Source organism: Podarcis erhardii (assembly GCF_964252035.2).
Source record: "Podarcis erhardii genome assembly, chromosome: 5".
Taxonomy (NCBI): domain Eukaryota; kingdom Metazoa; phylum Chordata; class Lepidosauria; order Squamata; family Lacertidae; genus Podarcis; species Podarcis erhardii.
The window spans coordinates 20171841-20199476 of record NC_138509.1 but is presented as its reverse complement, the minus strand read 5'-3'; the positions used below and the strand labels follow the sequence as shown (position 1 = coordinate 20199476).

The window sequence follows — 27636 nt, the reverse complement described above, 5'->3', positions numbered from 1 at the left end:
CCTGGTCTTAAGTTACCAGTGAGTTTCTGATGTTTATTTAAAGGGCTATTTGAAAACCAATTATCAAATGACCAAGTGCGACTGTGGAACTTGCAACCGTGGCCAACCAAAGGGACTGGATCAGCCAACATTAACAGAAAATGTTCCCCAATTCCTGTGTGAAGTATGAGGTATGAATCTATCTCAGTAGGATTTAAATCTTTTGTAATTGTGCCATTTTTGTGACAGCAGTAGCCTTGGCCTGTTGTAGCAAAACACACATGCACTTCATTAATGTTTTCTTTTCATTCTCCATTATGCGAAAACAAAATTAGGGTAGTGTTGTTTTTAAATTCACCCTCACCACATACAACCATCACCCATGGATGGATCTAACAATAAAACTGAAAAGAGCAGCCAGAGGTCCTCTAAAGCCCTCCTCTGTCCTCTCTGGTTCTGCCTTGCTTTCTCTCTGAGGCATATGACATCTGAACTTGCCCTCCATTTGAATGAAGCAAAGCAGGAACCAATCCATCCATTACACAAACAGACAGTTTACAGAGGACAAGATCTATACTGACAAAAAATAAAAATAAAAAAGTTCCATGATTGATAAATGGACATGGGGGGAAAGCGAAGGGGAATCCAGGACAGAAAGAATAACTTTTGCTCTAAGGACCATCAATTTTGTACTGTTATTATTCTGCTGGAAGTAGGGATTGGTGAGCACAGACAAGCGTAGATTTTTAATATGATACAAGATGATAAATGTTTTAAAAAGGTGTTGGTTTCAGGCACATGTTATACTCCCCCCCCCCCACAGCTCTCTGTTCAAGCCCAGTGGTTTTACCAGTCTGCTCCTGGCATTGCTGGGTACAGAGGAGAGCTCAACATTGACTGAAATGTAGAATGAAAGCAAAATGCTCACCTGTGGGAGCAAGTATACAAGCCTGCCCCTTGTGGCTCATTTGCACAACCGAGTTGTGCAGAGTTGTTAGGATGGCCTGATTCTGCTCACAGAGCTACAGTTTTCAGAGCTTCCCTGAATGAGGGGTGATTGTTAAACCACTCTGAGAATTGTAGCTCTGCGGGGGGAATAAGGGCCTCCTAACAAGTCCCAGTGGTGCCCCACCATAGGATCTATTGGGGGAGGGCCATAGCTTAATGGCAGGGCATCTACTTTGTCCCCAGTTCAGTCCCCAGCATCTCGAAGGAAGGCTGGGAGAGAGCCCTGTCTGAAGCTCTGGAAAGGCAGTGCTGAGCTAAATGACTCCGTATAAGGTAGCTTCCCATATTCCTACGAGCTGGACCTTTAAGCAGGAAGATGAACAGCACAGCCTAAGAAGAGCTCATGGAAGAGACAAGGAAACCATAGACCTAAGTGCTTGACTAGATTCATTTCTGCCCACAAGCTACATCCAATTTATACTGATTGACCAACTGCAGTGACCTTTTTAAAATTCATGGTTAACATTTGCACTTTTATATACGAGGACAAGGAAAGCACACTTGGGTGCTTCCAACAAATGCTTCTGCGTTATTTGAATTTGAAAGAAGCACATTAGGTAGAATAAACGATGCATGGTTTGAGGGTTCCTATATATTAACAGAAAACATATTCTGTTTCAACTGAATATACACAATGATGTGAGAATTTGCACTTAGTTTTCACTGCAAAAATACTTTTTAAGATTTCACAAGACGGCATATGCTTTCATGTGAGATTTGAAGTTGGCATGGTCGGTTTAGCTAGGAGTACAATAAAAAAAATACATGCAGCAGCATCCTATGCAACAGTAGAATGCAACCTGAGGGGTTCAGCACACGGTCCTGCCTTTCCTGGGGAGACCAAGTGGAATGGAATTGTTGGACAGCCAGTGGCGTAGCGTGGGGGTGCAGGGGGGGCCGGCCGCACCGGGCGCAACATCTGGGGGTTAGGGTTAGGGGTAGGGTTAGGGGGCGCAAATCCACGGGTTAGGGGGCGCAAATTACTTGCCTTGCCCCGGGTGCTGACAACCCACGCTACACCACTGTGGACAGCACTTCCGGAAGGCAAGCTGCCCTCTACCCACCTTTCCCTCCGGAAGAAAAATAAGGTTCCCCACATCTGCTATTCATGATTACTTAGAAAATAAATCTGAGTTCAGCAGGGCTTACACAGGGAAGAAAGGCTGTATATTAATGTAATAAATATGGTAAAAGCTAGCAACTTAATTTCAAAGGTGCCCAAGGCAACTTTTAAGTACTGTAACTCTCCTATTGGTTTCTTTCCCTGATAATCTCCAAATAAGTTCCATAAGGGCAACTTTGTTGGTCTTTTTTTTTTTTAATCTTCTGGTACCTTAAAGACATTACCAGAATAATCTTCTGGTACCTTAAAGACTAACACACTCATTATGGCATAAGGAGGTGGATGTCAAAGATTTCTAAGGGTCCAGTGAAAAGCAATTGCTCAGTTTAGCAGTCATTGCCTTCCTTTTGTTACAACAGTTTTGGAAGATAATCAGCTTCCTGCTACTGAAGGCAGGAATTTGAAAGTATGCTTTTTGTTCTGCATCAATCAAGGTGGGGCATCATAATAAAGGAATATATGCACTAAGCAAAACTAGCGATCATTGAAACTCACCAACCATTGTCCATGGAAAGTTGGCCACAGTCCTCTTTCCACCTGGAGCCTCTCCTTCGCCAAATCCAATGGATGCAGCCAGTTTTGTGCCTCAGCCCTCAACCTGTCTTTGCATCTCTCTCCTAGCCCACCTATGCACAACATGGAAGAGTGAGGCCTTTGCATTTGTGTGTTCAGTTTGGAAGTTCCCCACTGAAACTTGGTAAGACCGCCATTTTGACTGCTTAGAGTAGGCTGTGTTTATAGGAAGCTTAGTGCTTTGTTTATTCCTGTTCCAATACAGGGGAATACAGGTGGAGAGCATCAGATCTTGGGACTCTCCCTAGGCTGTACCTTCTCTCTTGCCCACTTTCCATGCCAGCCCTGCTCCACAACCTTCCCTGAGTGTTTCTATGTGGCTGAAATGTGATACTGAACAGTGATGATGCCTCTTGCTTGTCTGTATGGAAAATGTAACTGGGCTTACAGAAACTTGTTCTTTGCTGGAATATATAACCTACCATGCAAATATAGGAGTCATACCCATTGCCCTGTCCCCTTTCACCTCTGGCCCCACTAACTACAGGCCCCTGGTTGACCATGAGGAAATGTGGTTCTTGATTTAAGATCCAAGCCTTGTCTAGATGATCAGCAGGATACATAGAGGAGAGGCTGGTTATCATGGTGACAGACCCTATTCACAGCCTTTGTCCATTCAGCCAAATATATCTATGTGGAACCTATGAATAGGCAACTTGTACAGACCACTGTGGTGTAGTACTGAGGACACTAATGCAGGAGTGTCAACTTGGCCCTGTGACCGTGGGTGCCCTAGAGCGTGTATGACACTGAAATTTGCAGGTATCCAGTCCCTTCATGAAGAATTTTGTGGGTGCTTGGGCACCCAGGGCACCAGGAAGTTGGCACCTATGCCCTAATGTCTCACCCTGCCATTGCTGACCTTTTTCATTGGCTTCTGAGGAACCCCAGCATTGTCTGGAATGGAGCCTGAAAACCACTCTTAAATTCACCATTAATCCATTGTGACACTACATTGAGAGCAATGAGGAGAGATGAAAATGTTGGCTCCCTCTTTTGCTTGCTGGTCACCCAACTTTCCTTTCAGCGCTACTGCATATGCCCATACTACCACTACCACTGTCACCTGTCACCCTGTAAAGTCACCAGGCACTTTGTCCAGCCCCCAAAGCTGGATCCGTCAGCAGCTGCCTTTCCTAAGAGAAGCCTCCCCCTCTGCCACCTCCCCACCCAGAATCATGAGCACCCTGAGAGTGTGATGGCAAGTGGCTTATGATTTCATTCCTGCCTTTGTCATTTGTATTTCTAATATTCTACTGTGTTTTTCTGGCCTCAGCTTGTAAAAGGGAGGTGGAATAGCCTTTATGGTTTCCCCACCTCTAAACTGTGAACTGTTAAAATAAAACGACTTTTAAAAAAACACTGTAAAATGAGCAAGCAGCCAGCTCTGCAAATAGGACCGAAAGTGGTATAACATAATCTTCCAGTATTTGCATATTAATCCAACACCTACAGATACATCTGATACACCATTATATGGTCATATAATCAAGTTCATGGCAAGCTGCTCCAGGGGATGGAAAATTTCTGCTCTGCATTGACCTCAGCTGTGGGTCTACGGAGAAACAGACTCCAGAAAACACATTTAATGTCTTTTATCCAGCACAGCCATTTCCCACTTTAGGAGGCTAGTGGCAACCAGATAATATATCATTGGTCAAGCACACATACTTTTTATACAAGTCTATATTAGATTCCCCCAAGGTTGTGCAATTTAAAAACATTGTGTTCCCAAAAATCTGCTCTGATGCTTTGCAAAAATCTAATGAATTTTAATTTATTTTAAACTTTATTTCAACAAAGTATGAAGGGACTTGGGACTTTTAATCTCCTGTCACACATATTGGCCCAGTGTTCAGGCAAAGATAATGGCACAGAAAAATAAGAAGTAAATCACAAAAAGAAGTTTTTAAATGTCAGTTGCCAGCAAGTTCATGTCTATTCTGACTGCTGATGAAGTTAGCTGTAATAATAATTTTAAAAATTCTACAGGAAGCTGAGATGCAGTTTGAATTTTAACAACTTGCCTTCATCCTTTGTCCCCTGATTGATTGGTCTGTCTGCAATTCAAAATCACAACGTCCCTTTTTATCAATGGCTTGTCTGGCCAGCAAAGTGCAGGAACTGAACAACTCAATGGCCATTCACAGGCCAACAGTTACAGAAAAAGCAGACCACTGCAGCAAGTTAATGGCAAATCAGGCAGAATATGCTATAAGTGCCAGTTTTGTGTTATGAATGATCAATGTTTAGTTTTCAGCCCTTGATTGCTTCTTCCCTGCAATTAAAAGGGAACATATCAATTCAGATTAAAATCTGAATTGTATGCAGAATGATAAGGCCAAGTGAAGGTGGCATAAGCTGTTACAGAGAGTAGGGATTGTGTACTACTAGTCTTTCATAAGTGGGTAACACAAGGGGCATCACAATATCAGTTGTTGTTTTCAAACAGAAATCTGTAACACCCCCGATATGTTCTTAGACTCCAATTCCAAATCACTGGCCATACTGGAGTTGGAATCCAGCAACCTCTGGTGTCCCACAGATTCCCCACCCCTGAGAGAGAAATTGCTAGAATTTTGCAGAGCAAGCCAACACATTAAGAACTGAAATACATTTGTAGTATCTGGCATACCTTCCTGCGCTGCTTGCGAGTTTTCAGAAGTATCTGGATCGTTGCTTTTGGACTAAGATGAATTTGGTGTACTTTTGCTGCAGTGGTCAAACACAATTATCACCCAAACATACAGAAAACAGCTTCTCTTTTCAGAGTTTAATTTCCCTGCCAAATTCTCTTCTGACACCCCTACCCCACAAATAATGCCTTTCCAAGCCAGATCCTCAGAAATAATTTTCCCTTTCAGTATTAATTCTCCCCAATCAATATTTTACAATATTCCCTCAAAAAGTTAGTTTCCCTTGATTATTTGACTGTTTTGATATGTTAGGGGGAAAAAAAAGATATGTTAGAAGTACAGGGAATCCTTATAGCATCAGCCAGCTGTTTTTGAAATATTTGTGCTCTCTATTCACTGTCTTTAGCTCTTACTGAGTTTTTTTAAAAATGAAAATAATATGATTTAGGATCCCAATTTTGTAAACCACTTTGATGTTTTTGTCACAATTAAGTGGTATATAAATTTAAACAAACAAACAAAAACTTCCATACAGCAGCAACTGGAGGGTTTAGGAAACATTGTTGATATCCCACTTACCTAGAGTCAAGTCCGGCTGATTTCCTCTTCAGAGGCACTTATACACTTCTTCTCTAATATTGCCAACCAAATATTGCCTAGCTGTCATATTCACATTATAGCCTCTTCCAGGCTGGGTTGCCAGAGAGTACTCTTCATATGACTTTGGAATACAAACAGAAATTGGCTACTCGCCGACTCTTGGGATTTGGAGCTAGGACTCTGAGTATTCCTTTACTCTGAGAACTCCAAATAAAAAAGAAACCTAGTATAAATCTGAATATAAAAGGTAAAGCCCTTATTTGAAAAACAACAAGAAGAAGAGTTTTCCATTAATTGAAAAAGTAATACTTGACATACAATTCCTTCTTTAGGATTCTGCTTAAGAAGTCCAGTGGGCAGATTAATCATGGGAGTTCTCCTCCATTGTGTGTTCATTCCAATGTACATGTAAGAGTCATCCAGGGCCAAAGACTCTGCTGCAGCCTTCGTTCCTGTAGATGATACTCTCCTAGTCATCCTCCAGTAAATAGCTCAAGGGGCTAAGGGAGGATCCCATTCACAATGTTAAGGCCACAGCAGGATCGGGTAATTCCAAGTCCTTGTGCGTGGTAATGGTGCCAAGCTTGCTAAGAACTTCCACAAAAATGAGCTTCTGTGCAGGTATAACCCAGTGGTCTTCCAACAGTGTTTCAGGGAATCCTGGTATTCCTTGGAAGCTTATAAGGCAGTAATGGCAGACATACAACTCACTTGTAACTCCTGATTTTCCCCCTGCAATATGCAGCCATGAGCAACGTTTGGCATAGGATACACTCTCAGATCACACTAGCTTATTCTCTGTTCATGTTAGATGAGGCTCATCAGGCAAGGCCAAATACATGCTCCATAACACCCCCCCCATACAATATACAGTGATATCCAGGGGGTTTTGAGTAGAGAGGTTCGTATGAAAATATTCCTGGATAGCTTGAAAAACACTAGTATAAGCACATAAATTTCTTTTTAAAAAATAACATTTAATTATCTTTTATTAGTAATGCACACCCCAAGACAATATTAAGATATAACTTAACAAGTCTGCTGAGAGAAAGTTCCCTATTTTGAAATATATTAATATTACCCTGTAGTCTTAGTTAGTGGCGACATTCTGGAGGCCTCACAATGTTGAAACAAAGTGACTCACTATTTTCCCTAGCTCAGATTAAATATAAATGGTTGAAAATTTTAAAATTAAATAAATCCCATGGAGTGCCATAACCCTGACCTATGCGAGGCACTTAAGATCCTGCAGTTTCAGCACTGATTGAAGGACAGCGCAATTAGGTTCTCACCAGTGCTGGAGATCAATGTAGTGATGTGATGCTAGCCATGCTTAACTGAAGAGCAAAATAAAAACAAGGCCCTGCCTTCAACCATAGAAAGAACTGTAGCACATCAAGTGATGGGAGAGGACCAGAGGGCGGCAACATGACAGCGGGGCCTTTTCTGCGGTGGCTCCCTGCCTGTTTCCTGCTTGGCAGGGGGTTGGATTCGATGGCCCTTGTGGTCTCTTCCAACTCTATGATTCTATGATTCTATGTAGAATACTCTGCCCAGAAGGGCTTATCTGGTGCCTTTGTTACATATATTTTGGTGCCAGACAAAAACATTCCTCTTCTCCAGGCCTTTGGCTAATTAAACAACCTATGGTCTTCAACCTGTATGTGTGTGGGGGGGTATTGTTTTGGTTTGTTATTACAGTATGCAGTTTTGTGTTTTTCTATTGTAAACAGCCCTATGATCATTGGAGAAAGGGTGGTATAGAAATTGAATTAATTAAATAATAATAATAATAATAATAATAATAATAATAATAATAATACTTATTTCTTGTCATGGATGGAGAAAAATGGTGGCTTCCTGGGTAGGGGAATCAGTTTTAGGCAGTGATAGATTTGGGTAACCAATGAATAAAAACAGTTTATTAGCTTCTGTTTTCTGGTCAGAGGAGTAGGCTGCTGACATAGGATTGTAGCAAGGAGAATAAAGATTTCTGCCTGGAGTACCAGATACACTAGACTAGTAAATGTAACACCACTAGAACACTTGTGGGAGATACTACAGCCCCAAGCTGTATTAACATAAAGTTATCAAAAGCACCACGCCCTAAAGGTAGCAGATATCAGACGTCCGCGGTCCGGTTGATACTGCAACAACAACATAAAGGAAGAGTCCTCACTTTTAAGAAGAGTGAGGTGACAACATGCTGTCCTTACATTAACCCTGTTTCCTAGGGAAGTATGTCCTCAAGTTTCACATGACTTGAGATTTGCTAAACACAAATGTGCAACTATATGGCTTTTTAAGTACATCTGTGAATGAGGGAAACGACATCTTGAATCAACAGTTTAAGCTGCTTGTTTATTTATTTTGTACCTTTGAGACACACATTTGATAAAAGGGAACAAGTACACAAAGAATCAGTGAAACCAGCTAAACTTCAGTACCAACGTATTTGGTTCATGGCAGAAGTTCATACCATTGTTGATATTTGGGGCCAGCTCCAATACAACATTTTGCATCATGTGGAGAACATGTGGATTCTGGATGTTGATGAACTGCAGCTCCTATCATCCTTAACCTTTCGCCATGTTGGCTGGGACTGATGGGAGTTTGAATTTATCTAACACCTGCAGGGCCACAAGTTCCCTATCCCCCATCTTTGGAATGGATTCATTGTCAATTCCAATGGGTGTCCATGAGAAACTGTTTTGGCAGAATACTTCCTTACCTGTCTTGCTGCTTGGTGCTGAGACTGGATTCCTGGGACTGATTTGGGAGTGAGCCAGGTGCTATATGAGACAAAGAGCTGCTGCTCTCTCTATATTCTGCATCTTTGCCTTGTAATGTTTAAACAAAGTGAGATGTAATGGCATTGTGACTGAAGTCTCCCCACTCCAGCCTCATATTATTGTGATGCAGGGATGGTGCTGTTGCATCACACATTTTTATGTCACATGTTGCAAGAAGTGATGGAGAAGAGACATGGAGCGGCAGCACCACCATATCCTGTGTAGGATTCCGGTTTTGAGATTGTCAGTTATCATAATCATATTGCAAGAGCTGGGGGCAGGGAGGAAATTACGTTCCTGAATCCCAGGATGTCATATTTTTAAAAAGAACTTCTTCCTATAGAGGAGATAAGCAACTAATACCCAAAGTGAAGTGCCTAGTAGATTCTGAAACAAGGGTTCAGCGTGGGAGTTCGGAAACTTCATTTCCCAGTTGAAAGGGAAGTATGTGCTCAGGAGGGAGCTTGCAACGTAGATGAGAATTGAATTCATCCCTGTAAATTCATAGGAAGAAACATAGTTTAGGATATACCATTATGAAGAAGAAGAAGAAGAGTTTGGATTTGATATCCTGCTTTATCACTACCTGAAGGAGTCTCAAAGTGGCTAACATTCTCCTTTCCCTTCCTCCCCCACAACAAACACTCTGTGAGGTGAGTGGGGCTGAGAGACTTCAGAGAAGTGTGACTAGCCCAAGGTCACCCAGCAGCTGCATGTGGAGGAGCAGAGACGCAAACCCAGTTCCCCAGATTACGAGTCTACCGCTCTTAACCATTACACCACAGTAGCTTGCATAACCTCTGTGTGACAATCTGTATATTAAAAATCACTGCACTGCAATTCTGAAGGGTAGCTAGTTATTTTGCCCATACATTTCCTTGTGGGGTGTGAATCATTATTGTAATTGGCCTTTTCGCCTTACCCAAAGTTTAAGGGTGAGGACGCTAGCGGTGATTCATTTTGCCACCTCCAACATGATCATGTGACAGAGCCACTTTATTCTTCCACTTCCACACCAGGTCAGGTGATATTTTGTTTTATGGGTCTTAAAATTTCTAAACCTGCCTTTTGACCTTATTGGGCCCTTTAGACAGCTTACAAGAAACAAAACCATTAGAACCACAGTCAATAACAATTGCAAAAGGGGCAGATTTATTATTATTATTATTATTATTTTAAAAGTTTTAAATTGAAGCATGGTCATTGTGACTACCATCGTTCACACTATATGAAGCAGCAGTGGATACGAACACTAACATGGGCTACACTTCAGATAAGCTGCACCTAACAGAGTAGGGCTGAAGCCCACTTCTGCAGCATTCTGATGTTGTGCACCTATAGAGGCAGAAAGGGGACACTGCACGGGATGCTGCAATGTGATTTAGAATGGAGAGAGAGGTGTGAGAGGTGGGGGAGCACCAAACTTTGGCATCACACAGGGCACTGCGGAAATCTGAGACGAACATTAAATTCCGGTGTTGACAAGTCCTTAGGATCTAGATTCTAGAGGCGCTACTTGACAGAGGGCTGTAACCTGAAAGGTGGCAACTCTGACCATTCACATTAACAACGTTTTATAAAAGCTTGCATGACATTGCCTCCAAAGGGAAGATGGAAATAAAACAGGGACACTGTTTTACAAAGGACAGCTGTCAGGGGCAACTGCAGCCTACACTCTAATGAGGGTATGTGCAGTGAGAAATTGACTGGGAGAACCTGACTCTAACTTGCATTCTCCAGCATGAGATCAGCAATGTATAGCTAAGCAGCATTAGAGGGACTGCTGAGAGCAAAAGTCTAGCTGCTTAGAGACTTGAGTTATGACCTATGATAGACATAAGCCATTTGGCATAACAGCTTCATAAATTACTAGTCTGTATTCCTGAACAAACACATAATTAAGTAGAGATTGCCAAGTGGCTCCAGAGGAAGTCTTAAGACTGAGCAAAATACAGAATGATTTATCCTTGGCTTCCACCAGGTACAGTCACTGCACTCTCAAAGTAGCATCACTTGTTAATGTCAATAAGCACTTAAATGAATCACAGAGCAGCCTTTTCATGTGTTTTGGAATTGACATTGTGCAATTCTCAGGCAAGGGTTTGTGGGGTGTCTATGTGTACCACCACCAAGCTTCATTAGTATTAATTCATTCATTAGTCATTTTTCTGCCCTTCTACAAAAAGCAGGCAAAGCAACTTTCAACAGGCTATTAAAATCTAATAGTTAAGAACAAAAGTGAACCCACAACCACATAAAAACAATCTATAAAATAGATTCTCAATAAAACGTTAAAATGCACAACAGCCACAATCAAAACAGAGACTACACTGCTGGGTCAAAAGCCAAAGCAACATAAATAGCCAGGAAAGGCTCTGGAAAATAAGAGAAACAAAAAAGAAAAATATTTCACTTGCTGTCAAAAGCAGAGGAGGGCTTTGTCCTTTTGGCTACTCTAACTGAAAAAGGTTCCTCAATAGTCCTGGGTTGATGTTTGATCTGTGCAGACCTGTACATATGCAAGGGAGTTGGGACTTGTCAAAACTCATAAGCTCTTTATGTGCAGATCTGTAACCTCCATTTTTACAAAGCACAGATTGCATGTCAGCAGTGTATGTGGACAGGTCCCTGTAGGGACAGACTCTTCCATACATGAAGGCTATGGACAATGATGGGGCAGGACCAGCGGGTGTGACCCTGACCCCCTACGCCATGTCATTTTCAATGTAGATTAAATGTCTGCACAGGGCTACTCTTAGAAACTTACCTTGGTGTTAATGCCCCAATCAAATGTTATAATAGGCCACAGCTGCAATATCTTACCTGGGAAAATGAAAGGTTGACCTCCCCACCAATTTTTCACATCGATAACATAGAACATGATTCCCAGCAGGACAAATGAGAAGCAGCTCAGGGTGGTGACAAAGGACAAAGACCTAGCAAACACAGAAAACAACCAGAAAGGCAGAACTTCACTGTGTGGGGCTATACTGGCCTATGGAACCCACCTAGCCAAGTGCTATGGAACAGAGAAGACACAGGAAAAGGGATTATCATGGTCCCATTTGAATTGCTCTTGATTTTATCTGTGTTATAGACTACTTTGGTGGAAAGGCAGCCTAGAAATTCATTCAGTTAGTCAATTAATGAAATAAAATTGCTCCCTTTCTCTAGCCATGAGCTAATGAGCCCGCTCTCATATAAATGTGAGAGATAACACCATTGTTAGCAGGTCTATCTTAACCAGTCTTGTAGCTTTAACCACAAAATATTGAGGGACACTGAGTGTGGAATTCAATGTTGTGTTGATACAATTGTTCTATCAGTGCAAGCATTTTTGCTTGCCAGACGTAATGGTCTCAGCACCCCAGTGTGCTGTTCTGGGGATTCTCCCAATCTCCCTGAGCTGATTTAGAGGTGAGCAGTGGGTGAGCAGTGGAGTGAAAGCCCTGTTGCACTAGCGGGACTTGTAGCACTGGCTCCCCTTAGTGCAGCCATTTTGTTGAATCTGCCCCAAACAATTTGTAATGCTCCTGCACTGGAATACGTCAACACATGCAAAGAATGCATGAATGGCCATCATCACTCCCTGAGACAGATGCAACTAGGTTAGCCATGCCTGATTCTTAGTGGGCCTTACTCCCAAGGAAGCATACATGGGCTACATTTGTTAGTCACTAGGCTACATCACTTTAACAAGAACAGTCCTTTGCCATTATCTACCCCAGGATATTTTCAGAAACTGAAAACTCTCATTCATCACATTAAAATTTTTTTATAGTTAGGTCATGTCATGTCAATTTCTGTGCAAGTTTCATTAAATCTCTTAAATTTGCTGCCACTGTAGTAAACAAAAACAGCAAGTGGATGTAGCAGTTTCACTTCAGTAAAGCTATACGTTTACTTGCGGCAGCATATTTTTCCTCTTGTCTCAGAAGTCCATTGTCCTACGTGATTTTTTTTTTTCCATGCCCTTCCTTAGACCCAGCCAGCTAGGCTGTTCATTTGCATACTGCAAGGGCTGTAAGTAGCTATTGATTTTTCACTTTCCCTTTAAAACCGTCAAGTGCTTCATCCAAGTGTTTCATCCTCTCTGATAAGCACCATAAAAAGGGCTGGAGATAATGGCCAGACTCATTTGAACCCCTATAGGTGTTCAAAACTAGTTAACTCTCCATTAGGAGTCACTGCATATTCTCAGGCTTTCTAGAAAACATGAAAGACGGGCACTGTGTCTTTGCTACAATTCCCTTGCGCTTATTTAAAAGGAAGGGGGGAGACCAAGGCATTTGAGAGCTACGGTATCAAGTCACACTACAGAATTGGTTTTTAAGATAAATATTATGATATGGATTTTCATGAGAGGATCGTCACTGTACCATAAATTTTCAGTCTAACCCACTAGAAAAGAGAATGCTCTGATTCTACCATCTGAGGTCTAGGCCAGCCTCCTGAATTGCTGGCAGCAGAATGGTACTTGCCGCCAGCCTGTGTTTCCTGGTAATGAGTGCAATGTCTGCCTACATTGTCAGGGTGGATAGTGTGAATATATAGCACATTTGTGATCCTATCATAGCTGTCAACTTTTCCCTCTTTTAAAGGGAAATTCCCTTATACCGAATAGGAATCCTCGCAAGAAAAGGGAAAAGTTGACAGCTATGGATCCTAGCCCCACCTTCCCCAGTGAGAACCAGCTCTAACCACATATTATTACCAGTTGAATGGATGCCACTACCAGATGGCTATCAGTAAATATGAAAACAGTAGCTGGTAGCAGAACTGCATGTTAACAAATGCCTGACACCCTTTGGGAGGGGGCTCTGTAGTGGAGAAGTGACAAATAGGGAAAAGGTTAAACAGACTCCCATGTACCACTGGTGTTGTTCTATATTCCCCCTTGGAGCAGCTTTTCTCCAGAGGAACAGAAAGCTGCCTTTATACGGTACCAAGTGAGGCTGGAAGGGACCACCAGGGTCATCTAGTCCACCCCCTGCAATTCAGGAATTTTTTGTCCTATACAGGGCTCAAACCCACAACCTTGGGTCAGACAAGATTTATTGCTGCTACTACTCTCTCTTGCAAGAGGACCCAGACTAGAATCTGCCTCTGTTTCAGACATGAGCAAGGACGGGCAGTAGCTTTCCACGGATGCAGATAGAGGCCCTTCCTGCAGTGATGCCAGGAGTTCAACTTGGGACCTGTTACATGCATTTGCAATGTGTGGTTAGACCACTCAAAGGGGTGGCTCGTACATGCATGCTCATCAGCTGTTGCCTGTAGCAGCAAATGAAGCCTTGCATGTGGGAATGAGCCAATGCAGATCAACCGCTGAAGCAATGCTTTCCAATGGAGCCAATCTTCAAGCAGTGAGTCATTGTTCAATGACAGGAGATCAGCTGATGAGCATCAGCATTTGTAATACAGCCCACATCACACCAGGGAATAACGTAAACCCAATGAAGGCGGGGGCAATACAATAGAAGCATCTTAATAGGGCAAACCAAGTGGTGTCTGGTATCTCACATCTTTCATCTTATTCTTGGCATGATGCAAACTATGAGCAAATTTTGCCGTGACTTGCATCAATCAAACTTATAAGGTAGACTTGAAAGCACTTACCAGAGATTTTTATTGATGGGGATGAATCCTTCATTTTGTGTACATTTGGTTAGGATGGCAGAGATAATCCCCTTAATAAGAAGGAAAAGAGAACAGGTCAATAGCAAGTGATAACATATCTAACTCAGGGAAAACAGAAAAGAGAGGGGAGGGGAGGCAAAGGAAGAGGAAGGAACAGATTGTGTGCCAAGTTCTAAGTGTTTCCATTGATTAACTAATCAAAAGATGCATTGCAGAGCAAAGAGAGAGGCACTGAACTGAATAGAAGACCTTGATTTGAAAGTGTGATTGTTTTTATTTTATTGTATGAGGTTTCCTAAAACAAAGCCCTTTCCAGAAATTGGATCAGTCTGAGTCAAAGAACCTCAAGGATGCCAGAGAGATTGAGCCCAATAGTAACTTTATTTTGTACAGTTTGATGGGAGAGATTGGTCAAGGGTACTGACAAATGACAGCTCAACAGAAGACAATCTTAATATTTTTAAGCATCATCTTGGATGAGGCTGTTGTGTTCTGACATCATGCCTACACTAAGTTCTTAGCATAAAACTTTGCTATACTGGCCAGCAACTGCTGGACTCTGGGACAAATCTGCCTTCAGAAATAGATGCCAAGGCCTGGTTCACATGAATCCCTTAGTGCAAGCTGCTTAAATGAGCTGCCAGCCAGCGTTGCTTGCTCTTTCTTGGACCTTATTATTGAAGACACATTCTAGAATTAAGCCATGGCTCAAATGAAGCCCTTTACTGGCCTGTTCATGAGAATAGAGACCTCGACATCTTTATCCGAAAGGCTCCCTATAGTCCTATATCCTGAACAAGATGGTAAGGAAGCAAGCTAAGTCTCCACTGCAGTAGCTTTGCTGTCTCTAAGCCTCAGGAACATTTGGCCTGGTTTTCTTCTTTTTCGACACCAAGCTGTTGGTGTTTGCACCACAACGAACAGCAAGGCCAGAAAGCTGCCTTTGGTATTTTTTCAAATAAATCCTGGCAGACAAAACTCAAATAAATCTATTGCTGAAGGAAATTGCTAATGCCACACTCTGTCACATACCCTCTGTGCGGTGTTAAAAACGCTAAATTAATTAAATAAATCAATTGATGAAATCACCCTATAAATGTGACAGTGCGTCATAATTCAAAGCGGCCGTAGGAGCAGCGAGTCAGATCCAGGGTGCGGGGAGAAAAAGAAATGATTTGCTGCTCTGGTTTGGTTTGGTTTGGTTTGGTTTGGTTTGGTTTGGTTTGGTTTGGTTTGGTTTGCTTTGCTTTGCTTTGCTTTGCTTTGCTTTGCTTTGCTTTGCTTTGCTTTGCTTTGCTTTGAAGTGAGAGGGAATTTAACATGTGGAAGTCCCCATTTTGTGGTGCCTCCCTGTCCCTCATACCAAGGGGGGGGGACATTACTCCTTTCTTTTTAAAAATTTTTTTTTAAAAAAATAATATTTATTACTTTTCCAACAATTTAAACACTACAAAAAACAAGAACAATACAATACACAAACACTACATAACACTAACACATTAAACTAACAACACAAAACAAAAACAATTTAAAGCACATCAAATAATTTCAATATCTTATTTCCACGACCTCCTCACACCTCCCTTTTTGTATTCCACTTCTGTTAATTGTTTCAGCAATTCCTTTCCATCTTCCTCTGATTTCTATCCTGTAATTATCTTAGCACATTTCTAACCTTATTTTCCCTTTAATACTCTATTAATCTGTTTATACTTAATTCCTTATAACATTTCTACTAAAGCCGTATAACTTCATTCCAACATTTTTCTAACATTCATCTTTAATACTCTATTAATCTATTTATACTTAAATCCTTATAACATTTCTACTAAAGCCGTATAACTTCATTCCAACATTTTTCTAACATTCATTAAATTTACAGTATTTCCATAAATAATCTTTAAACTTTTTCCAGTCTTCTTCCGCCGACTCTTCTCCCTGGTCTCGGATTCTGACAGTCATTTCCGCCAGTTCCATATAGTCTGTATAGTCCATCAACTTCATCCTGGTGATCTTCTATCCGATGCTCTTGGCTCTTTTCCAAGTCCCTTCTGCAGATCTTCTTCATATTTATACAAAAACTTTACTTTATCTTCTACTGATCTTACTTTTATTTTCCTTCCTTTGAAACTGAAGGATAGACCTTGGGGAAACTCCCACCTAAAGATGATTTTGTTCCTTCTCAGCAGGGCAACAATATCTCCGTAGTTAGGCCTAAAATCCAAAAGATATTTCGGGACGTCTTTAAAAATGTCCACTCTTGACTGTTGTACTTCTAGGTTCTTCTGGTAATGCCAACCCAAGATTCTATCTCTCTCTTCTTTAATTCGAAGGGTGATCAAGCAGTCTCTTAATCTATTCTTCTCTTTTTTCCCTCCTCTTCCAAGTCTGAAGGCCCTCACAATTCTAAACTCTTCTTGGCCCAAGTCCAAGTCCCAAAAGTCAGCAGATTCCTGTATGAGAAAATCTGTCAAGCTTTCCTTCTCCAATTCAGGTAGGGCTCTGATCCTCAAATTCGTCTGTTTTTCTTCAAGTTCAATCATAACAGGCGTCAACTTATGTTCATCAAGTTGCCTCTGTAGGGCTGGGACTCTCTCTCAAGTTGTGTTACTTTACATTCAGCAGCAACGGCTTTCTCCCTGGCTTCCTCCGCAGTCTGCCATATCAACGTAGATTCCTGTATCAATTTCTGGATAGTTTCTGTATTGGTATTCACCTTTTGTCCCAAATTATTTATACTTTCTGTATTTAAGTCAATTTTAGTAGTTGCAGCATCCACTTTCACATTTATCGCGTCTGTTTTCTTGTTAAGCTGTTCCAGTGAATCATTTATCTTAATTAATGCAGCCGCTAAGGCTTCTTCTGTCAACATTCCTCTTGATTTTGAGTGTACTGATGCAAAAGCAGCAGCAGAAGAGGCAGAGGGGCCTGATGTTGAGCCTCTCCTGGATTGCTGCCAAGTCCTCCCAGACCTTAATGTTTTTTCAGCAATTGACTGGTCTGTTTTTTCCTTTCCATTTGCCATAACACTTAAAAAATTCAAGGTCAGTCCCAGAGTCTCACAGTTCTTTATCTTGCAGCTGGAAATTCCTCTAGCCCAGCTCTTGTAAAGCAACAAGTTTCAAAGGCTTCCACTAGGGGGAAACAGTTTCTATTTCTATTAATCCGTAATGTCCTCTTTTAAACACAGTTTCCAACAATCCAAAGTTAGTTTCAATTTTCAGTTACTTTTACTCCTTTTTAAAAGTAGCCGGAGACAATAGAAACAATGTATTTCTCTTATTTAGCTAGCTGTCAATGAACATTTTATTTTTTTTTTAAAGAAATTTTTATTGGATTTTCACATTTTATAACAACACACACACACACAACACACATATGAATGCTTTCATATCCTTGCTTTCATAACCCTCTTTCCCTGACTTCCCCCCACCCCCCCATACATCCCAATTTCCATATTAAATTCAGCAAGTTCTTGTTTCCTTCCCCAATCCTGTTCTTATTATGTTTAAATTTGATTCTTTTTGTTAGGCCCAATTCAATAATCCTTTACTTATATACATTAGATCCTTATTCTAAGATCAATCAAAATTCTTGTACCAAAATTTTCCCCTTTTTTGTATTAAAATATGAATCAACATTATAAAAACCCAAAAATCATAAAGTTTAAAATTCTACTTTTCCCCTTCCCTCCCTGCCCCAGGTATCTATCCCTTCCCAAATAGCTGTCCTCTTCTAAGATCCCTAGCCCGGATTTCTCACATCGGAGGCCTTTAAATCTATTTCAGTCTCTTCCTGCCTGTTCTGTTGGTAATCCATTTTGTTGGTCTTCAAGTCTCGGGGGGTCTCTTCATCCTTTCTCAGGTCAGTCCTAGTTAGAAAGACTTGCTGCCAAGGTTCTGCCAAAGGTCCCCAAAGCCCCAAGTCATCAAATCCAGAAAAGAGGAGGAAGCCCCAGTTATATTTCTTTATTTTTTTAACTTCCCATATTCCATTGTGTCCAGCGGCTTCCTCCCTTGCTTTTCTCCCTCCATGACTTGTAATCCAAAGAGCTTCTCTGTTCCTTGGCTGCAAGGAGTCCTGTAAGAAATTTAATATCTGTACTTTCTCCCCTTCGACCTGTTTTTCCTCCAACTCCAAAGATGTCTTTTCTGGTTCAGCTGCAGAATCTTTCAGAGTCAATTCCTTCATTCCATCAGCAGGGTTACTTGTCTTAGAAATCAAGGTCATCAACTGTTTGTCCATAATCATAGCTTGCTCTTGTAAAGTTCCCACGAGAAAGAAGGCTCTTTCTATTTCTGCTAGTAGTTTTCCTTCTGCATCCATTGTAATGTCTCCAGTCCCCTCTAGAGGGATTGCCATTGTTAAAGTTCTATACCAACAGTCTTTTTGCCTTGTTGTTTACTTTGTTTCCAACCACTTCTAGTTGAATATAACACTTTTTAAATCCAAGAGATATAAAGTAATACAGTTCTCTTAATCCTGCCGTTTGACAGCTCAATTGACAGCTGTCAAAACCCTGTTCTTTCGCGCTAGGTTGATACAGGGTGCTCCCGGGTTCGGGGGGGGGGTTACACAGAAGTTTTCTAAAACTCTCCTCTTTCCTCCAGCACAGCTTAGAAAAAAAAACAACAACTTGTTCACGTAAATTGATGGAATCTCTGTCAGTCTCCAAAAGACACGAGATTATTTCTCTCTGATCTTAGGCTTTCGCTCCTTGCTTTATATTGTCTATATGAAGGGGGGGTGCGGACTTCCCTTTAGCACATCCCCCCCGATCGCCAGATTAAGGATAAAATTTCTTTTAAAGTCCGAATTTCCTTTACTCACGGGGTGTTTACTTTCGGTCCAAATGTCGGGAAGAAAGTTGACGCTCTCCGGCAATGGCTTGCGGCTTCACTCCACTGAGGTAGCGGTCTACTCTCAGCACCACGCCACTCCTCGTACCTTCTCCGCAGCCTTTAAAAAGGCTCTTTGACTGTCGAGGAGGGCGCTTAAGGTGCCCACCGAGTCACCAAGTCCACAGGTATCCGCACCTGTGGTTTCTGAGGGTCCCCGCATCGCCGGCGCGGCAAGACCCGTCCTCAGCGGAGCCGGTTCCCTCCGGAGCTCGGAGAGAATCCGCCATTAATCCGATCGCGTCAACCCGGAAGTCCTGTCAATGAACATTTTAAACACTGTCAATAAGCATTCCAAAAGACGTCAGTCCTGCTAGCAGCCCGTTTCCAGAGTCAGAGCGGCAGTATTTTAGCTCTCTTCGCTCTCTCCTGCAGGCATACTCAATCCACAACTTCCCCCCCTCTTCTCCTGCCTCCAAGGGGGGGTTTGATGTTCTTTACCAGTGGAAATTTAGTCCTTTACAGTAGGCTTTCCAAGACTTCAGCTTGCAGCCTCATTGCTTCAGTCTATTTACAAAAGGGGAAGGCGGACTTCCTGTATTGAACCTCCCCGTTATGATGCCAAATCAAACTTTTAAAAAATCCAATTCTCCCGCTTCAGCTCTACTCACGGGTAATTACTTTAAGATCAAATTGTCCACAGGAAAAAGTCAGCGCTCTCCGGCAACAGCTATGCGGCTTCGCTCCGTGGAAGAAGCAGACGATTCGAAGCACCGCGCTGCTCACCCCACGTTGCTCCGGACCCCCGAAACCGGGTTTCCCCATGAGTAGGGGAGGCGCAAAAGGTGCCCGCTGAATCCCACGCTCACAGGCTTCTCCCGTCTGTGATTTTTTACAGGTCTCCGCCTTCACCGTGGTGGCCAGACCCAGATTCCCACGGGGCAAATTCCTCCCGATCAGAGGAATTCCGCCATTACCGGAGGCACCAACCCGGAAGTCCCCTCTTTTTTAAAAAATTAAAAAAAAAAAAAACAGCAGAGAGAGAAGTACAGAATTTTATACTATACCGGTCAAGTTCCCCTCCACCTCCTGTACTGGAATTGAACATTTAAGCTGAGACTGCAGTAATACCACCAGAGAAGTCTTATACAATATGAGACCCACTAACCAAACTCTGCCCATCAGCCATGTGCAGCATTGTGGCCTAACAGCTGCGTCTCTTTGAATCATATACTTTACTACAGGACCCTCCATATGCTACAGCAGTCCCAGCCAGTATAATATAATATAATAATTTGAGTCCAGCAATATCCAGATGACCATAAGTTCCCATTCCTGCTTTAATCCTGCACACATGGACACAGACTCAGTAACTAGGCTGAAACATGAAATTTTCTTTTGTTAACCCTGGGTGTCAATAAATGACTCATCTAGCAGGTGTTTCTGTTAGTATTTGTATTATATTTGCATTGTAAATGTGTTTCATAAAGAATAAATGGTATTGGGGAAAGGAGGTGGCAGTTAGCAGTTGGCAGTTGGCTGGTTGTTCTGTTAGTTGATTCTTTGACTGAGAGTGTGGAAGAGTGGTGACTTCAAGCAGACCCTGTCTGGAGGATTTTTGTGAGCTTTAATCAAGCTATGGATTAATAACTTATGCACTGTTATGAAAGAGTTTTGAAAACAAACAACGACTAAACCCTCTGTTGGGCTCAAGGGAGAAAAGCACATTGTATTCATGTGAATAATACTTGTTCAACTGTTGCCAACCTGACATGTAAAGATTTATCTTCAAGTCTTGGGTAAGGCATCTATTTTATCACAAATAGCTAACAGTTTACCTGTTGCATATAAGTATTATACTAATAGCTTAATGGATATAGTTCCAAACGTTTAATCTGTAGTGTGTGGGAAATTCAGGACTTTTACAAGCTGTATCAACTGCCTTAAAGTGTAATGGATTTGTGGTTAAATCAGCTTTGAGGTGGTTTAACGAATGCTTCAGGTTTCATGTTGTAACACAAGAATGGAGATGCTTTGAAATCAAACATCAGGGCAGTGGGAGGCAGGAGGAGATGGAAATAAAGAAAGATTTTCTATGTAATTAGAAAATGATCATACACAACTGTTTTTGATAGTTTCCCCACCAGCCAATAATGAGCAGCTGAAAAAGCCAATGGCAAAATAGTCTACTTTCATGCATGGTTATAATCAGAAATGAAAATTAGTTCCTTTACTGAGCAGTCCTAACCCACTCTTTCTTCTACTCTGGCTGGCATAAATGACCAGATTTCAGACATGGCAATGGCTCTGATGCTCTGTTCAGTCCCACTGCTCTCAGCTGGGAGTTAGAGTTGGTCCACTAATTTTTATGGACTTTCCAAACAAAGGCCTGGTGCAAATATAATATTGTTATCCCTTGACCACGGGTTAAGCATTTGAATGTGCTCTGCGGGCTCATACACTGCATCCTCCTCTTTTCCTTTTGCATGTGTGAACTCCCCTGTCCTTTCTCTTTGCAGTGAAAAATCTCTTGGTGATGAACTGTGCCAGCACCAATGTGAAAGACAACCACTGCTAGTTTCGAAACAGACATTGCAATGAGAGCCAGAAGCTTGCTTGCAAACCCTGATTAAAGGTAGCGAGTTTTGTGTTAATATTGATAATTCCAAAAAAAGGGGGGGGGAAAGGGAGAGGAGATTTCACATATGATTTTGCCTGTGCTTATTTTCTGAATGCCTGATTCCTGTTGAAGGCACAGTGGTCAGTAAATGGAGGTGGCGAGGCAGCCCTATTTGCAGGGAAATTGCATTTTACTAGCACTCAAATATCTCGTGTGTGCTACCACTGAGCTACTGTCCTTGAAAATCTTTTGTGGGTTGCTTCTGTAATAAAAGGTTGGGAAGAATCTCAGGATTAGATATATTACTGTGGTGTGTTCAAACATACACAAGCCCACCTCAAACTTATTTAAAACTTAGTTAAAGATCACCAAAATCTATATTTGTTCACTTTCTGTGCTTTAAAATCAGCAAAACAGAGCACTGCAATTTAGGTGGAAAGATGAGTGAGGAAATGGCATGTTACTAGCATGAAAAGAAAAGCAGTGTGTGTGTGTGTGTGTGTGTGTGTGTGTGTGTGTAGAATGAGTTAGAAATGTACTCATGTTGCAAATTTGGGTGTGGGCTCCAAACATGATTGGATCCTGAAATATGTTTGAAATTCAAGAAGTTTGGGTGGGGAGGAATTGGCGTTCCCAGATTATACCCCTCTCTGGTCTAGTTTACAAGGTCTTGCAGAAACTGCACAAATATGCAATGGCAAATTTCACTTCCCATCCCTCCTGCAGAGAAAAGTAGATTAAAAAATGCTGAAACATGTTTTTATTTATTTATTTATTGCAGAGATGCTTTTCAACCTATGTGGTCCTTGAAAAGGCTTACAATGAGGGAAACAGAAAAGAGCCAAAAACATGCATAATAAAAGCCCTCATGCTGCAGTTAAAAGTGCAAAATTTAAGGTGCAAATACACAACCACATTACTGCAGCAATCATTGCTCTTGTCCAAGAAATAAATAAAAATCATGTGTGCAACAAATAGCACATGCAAAACTGGCTAATGTGCATTGACACACACGTTATCCAGTTCCACAAATGTTATTCACTGGCCAAAAAGTGGCTTAGCTGGGACATAAGATCCTGTACTGCACATTGACTGTCTTTAAAAAAGGGCAATATATTGAACTATCTCACAGTACTTTGAAGACTACATTGCAGTGGTCCCACTTAAATAACAGCTCCTCCATATGCCTGACCTTGAGAGATCCTCTGTTTAGTTGATAATATTAGCTTATGGTATATTCAGGACCTGAATAACAGGATAATGTGAGAAAAAAGAACCTGCCAATACCCCCAGTAAATATTTTGTGTGTGTCAGCAATGCCAAAAGGCATGGAGTGTGTGTGTGTGTGTGTGTGTGTGTGTGTGTGGTTCCCTGAAACAGGTGCAGCCGAAAAAATGTATTACATAACCCAAAACTGAGGTGGAGGGAAGTCAATAACTTACATGTTTGTCTTTGTTTTTTTGGGGGGGGGGTTTCTTATAATTAAGTTATGTTGTTCTTATTATTGTTTTTTTTTCCGTGAAGAATTTATTTTCTGTACATATTTGTGCATATGTGTGTATGAAAATTAATAAAGAGAAATTAAAAGAAAGAAAGAAACAGGTGCAGCCAACGTAGTCCCCTCCAAGGTTTTGGACTACAATTCCCATCATCCCTGACCATTGGCCATTATGACTGTGGCAGATGGGAGTTGTAGGTGAAAACATCTGGAGGGCACCACGTTGTTTTTTCCTGCTCAAAAAGCTCCAACACACCAAAGAGGGCACATTCCAGCCAGGCAAAAGCACTTAAGGAGAGTACAGAGCAGATCCAGGGAGATGAGTGGTCTGATGAAGCAAGACTGGCCTGGAGAGAAGGCAGAATGGCCATGTGCACTACTGAACAGAGGAGAGTCCACTGTTTGAAGGGTTGTCCGGTCCAAGTGTAGTTTAAAAATAAAAAATGATAAGAAGGGAGAGGGAGAGTTGGCCTGCACTGTAAGCAGCTCACCTGCCCACAGTCTTGTTCTCACCCTGGGAAGAGTTACTATATTCCTGTTTAAATGGTGGTATTATTTCTACATCTGCAGCTATATGTAAATTAGCATATGCAAATCTTATGCAAATGATAAGTCCCTGTTCTCTTTGGTCCTCTCTTTTTTGATGAAGCATGTTCTGGGGGGGGGGCAATGTTCAACTGGCCAACCTAGGAGAGAAGGAGCAGTCTTAGAGATAGTCCTCAGGGCAGGATAGAGAGGCAAAGAGAAATTATGGGATGGAGGCTCCCCATCCTTGCCTTACATTCATCCTTTAAGTCTGCAATTGTTATATAGCACTAGCATAAGGAAATGTTTCTTCCTGTCTTGAGCCTTAGAAAAATGACAAGCTTCTTTTAATGCCTTTTAAAAAATGGGCTTATTTCACATAGGCTTGTACTGACAAGTGATGGCAACATTTCTTAACATTACATGCAGCTATCCATCACTGCAGCGTGCACACACCAAACCACAATAGGATCATATTTACAGCAAAAGTCACAGCTGTCCCTCACAAAATGAAATTAGGTTTGATTTTGTGTCATGGCAATGTTCATTAGTGCCATCTAGTCTGCAAGGGCAAGATCAGATAGCTGATGGCGGACCCATAATTCATTGCAAAGGCACAATCTGACTGGCTGTGTGAGGAAGAGACAATACTAGCTCTGACCTCTTTGCAAATAAAGTGTTACCCAGCACACATGAAGCTGAATTTCACTTAGGTGCTCTAGAAAACCAGAGGCACCATTTCATATTTTGTTAAGGGGAGCAAAAATTTCAAGAACTGCATTTGGATACATGCACGATTAAATTGTGAAACTCTGCCTATTTTAAGAGCATTGGTTATGGTTACTTTTTTTATTAAAAAAACCCCCTCAAGAGCAATTTCAGCCATGTTTCCAACACTGACCAAATAGTTTATCCTGTTTTGCTAAGCAAAGGGATCTGCATGTTTATAAGAATAGCCATTTGATGTGTGGAACCACTAATAAATTGGGTGGAAATATAGGTGACTCTAAAGGATAATCACATGTGGCATGAAACACAGGGCAGTAATCCCCCTCGCTAAATGGAGTTAGTTCCCTCTGTGGAACTGTGTTACTAGTGGAATTAAACATTCACTTTGGTCTCCTAAATGCTGAGCAACTGGAATATCACAAAATAGGTGCCCAAGCTGAAAGGTTTGGCAAGGCTAACTGCTCCACTGCTAACGTAAGTGACACCCAGGAAGAATCAGACCTGTTAAAAAAGCAATTCTAGATTGTGCTGTGTATGAATACTAGACATACTGCACATGCAAAGACAAATTCAAGGTGACATGAGTAATGTGCGCTGCCTTTGTCAAGCCTTTGAGATTGACAAGAACACTTGTTAATTGACAAGAACGCTTGCCCCCAAGAACAAAGGACAAGAACACAGAGGAGGAAATGTAAATAAGAAGAATGCTTCAGAGTTGGCCATTAAGAGTTAAATCTTGCATGGATATAGCCCATCTTCAATTTCTATCATTCCCTTCACTGGGCATAAGAAATAATGCTGACATGAAATTTTAGTTCATGAACAAGGCAATGCCACGTTCAGCTATGATGGCCAGCTTTCAATTTCAAGAATACTGGCCCCCTTGGCAGTTTTAGGTTAATCAAGGTAAGGTAGAGCCATAGCTGAAAATGGAGTCTATTGCAATACAGTAGATCATGGGCAGAGGGAGGGTGTGGAGGAGCAGAGTCTGGGAGAATCTTATGACTTTTTAGATCTTGATACTGGCTACCTAACAAAACAGAGGGTTAGTAAAGGTAAAGGTACCCCTGCCCGTACGGGCCAGTCGTGTCCGACTCTGGGGTTGCGCGCCCATCTCGCTTAAGAGGCCGGGGACCAGCGCTGTCCGAAGACACTTCCGGGTCACGTAGTTACTGGTGAGTAAAATGCTGCCTGCTGGTAACCCAACGCTCAACCTAATTATTCTTTATTTTCTGCAAACCAAAACGCTTTCCAGTGTTGCAAAGATCAAGGCTAAAAAGGACTGTAGGTGGAATCCAATGCAAAGCTAAGGAAACCATTTTGCCAGTGCAATGATTTTCACGGCACATGCTCTAAATCAGAGGGTTAGTAAAGGTAAAGGTACCCCTGCCCGTACGGGCCAGTCGTGTCCGATTCTGGGGTTGTGCGCCCACCTGGGGTTCCCCCAACCACCTGGAGCAGATTTGGGAAGGGTGTGGGAGTGTGCTTGGGTGTGGGAGAGGAGGAAAAGGCCCATTACAAAAATGGAAACCCTTGTGCTGATGTGACGCAGTAGTTAGGATTGTGTCCCAACCTGTGTTAGGCTTGTGCCCCTTTGTTATGGCTGGAATGCAGGCCATAGCTACCTACAAGGATTAGGGCGGAGCAAAAAAAATTAAAAAGCAAGTTCAAATGTTAGCTAGTGAAAAGGAAGTTTTAGATTTGGAGACGAACAGGCAAGAAGCAGTTTGAACATATCGCTGTGGCTTATGGAACTGATGCTGCTTCAAGATGAATAACATCTATGTGTGCAACTGCTTTCCTTCTTTCTCCCGCACAACTTGTCTGTTGTAAATGGATTATTACAGAAAGGCCTTACATTTCTACTCATAAGAAATCGACCCCATTAAGGACTGCATGGAAGATCCAACCATGTAACTAGAGGAACTGTGAAACAACATATGAACCAATGAAGCAAACCTGTTTCCAAACACTGGTACTCATCTTTAGAAATCAGGGCCCCCTGCTGAGCAAGGTCCAAGAACAGATCCTCAAGGAGGCAGCTTTACAAAAGCAACTGCTAACTGCCTCTGACAAGCTGCAGTCTGGGTTTCCTGCATGGTGTGTGGAGCCTGGATCAATGGCTTGGAAATATTTCTGCTTGCTGCAGTCAATTGTGCCTTCCAGGCTTGTTATACCATGGCTGAGCAAACACATAATTTCCAACTTGTCACCTACAATGGTCTCTTTCTATTCCCTACCATTTTGTGCTGACAGCCAGAGAGAGAGAGAGAGAGAGAGAGAGAGAATGGCAGAAAGCAAGGAGCACCTATTCTGCACAGATTAAGGCATAGTTTTTTAAAGAAAAATAACCCAGTTGACCCACCATTTCCAATTAAAAGGCTTTCTTGTGAGATGGTTTGAAAAGACAATTGCCTGTGACCCACAAGAACCTGTTCTAGTCACAAATGCCAACACTGGACAAAATGGACCCAATGGCTAGACTCAGTTTTGTAATTTAATATAACCATATACTGAACTCATCAAAATGATCACAGAGGCAAATTCACTACAGTTCATGGTAGCAGATAATTTTATCTGCTATTTCAATTACCTTTAATGGTCCCCAACAGGACCGGTCTAAGAGGTTTTGCTGTGAAATGTCAAGATGTCCCTCAATTCCATGTTCAGAAGCCAAATGAACTAGCAGTTGAAGCTTACTTCGCTATTGGCGATTGGGCAGCTACAAAGCACCAGGCAGCCAATGTGGCACACACAGTTCTGTCCTCCATGATGTCAATGCTGCCCCCTGCCCTGCACCACCTGCCCCCCAAGACATCCACCTTGTTCTAATCTACCTAATGGTAAGGCCAGCCTTGGCACCTATGCGGTCAGGGTAGTTAAATTTTCCTCCTGCTGTGCAAGAGCTGCTCATCAATAAATTGTTCCCACATGGCTGGGAGAATATCTAAAGGGCATCTACAGTCAACTGCAATTTAACAGCAGCTACACACTTTATGTAGTAACATTGTGTGAAGAGGGAGTTTGCAGCAGGCATGCACCCTTAAACATGTGTTTCAGCCTTCCGCACATCCA

General features: G+C 41.9%; 1 protein-coding gene and 2 long non-coding RNA genes across 5 annotated transcripts in view; 2 read left to right on the top strand and 1 right to left on the bottom strand.

Annotated features, from left to right (window-relative positions):
* Nucleotides 1-24: 24 nt before the first annotated feature.
* LOC309341647 lies at nt 25-27636 on the top strand. The gene is made up of 3 exons (XR_014156494.1): nt 25-170; nt 2732-2807; nt 26409-27636. It is a non-coding gene; the product is annotated as an uncharacterized lncRNA (long non-coding RNA).
* The window catches only part of LOC309341560 (heparan-alpha-glucosaminide N-acetyltransferase-like), a 178957-nt gene continuing 159582 nt past the window's right edge, over nt 8262-27636 (bottom strand). For all 3 annotated transcript variants that reach the window (XM_081861216.1, XM_081861215.1, XM_081861217.1), the window contains 3 exons: nt 14331-14401; nt 11535-11647; nt 8262-9205 (listed from right to left, as the gene is read on the bottom strand). In XM_081861216.1, coding sequence (XP_081717342.1) covers nt 9024-9205; nt 11535-11647; nt 14331-14401 — 366 coding nt within the window. In that variant the 3' untranslated portion in view covers nt 8262-9023. The remainder of the gene's footprint in view (nt 9206-11534; nt 11648-14330; nt 14402-27636) is intronic.
* LOC309341616 lies at nt 20566-22725 on the top strand. Its single transcript, XR_014156437.1, has 3 exons — nt 20566-20988; nt 21709-21824; nt 22591-22725. It is a non-coding gene; the product is annotated as an uncharacterized lncRNA (long non-coding RNA).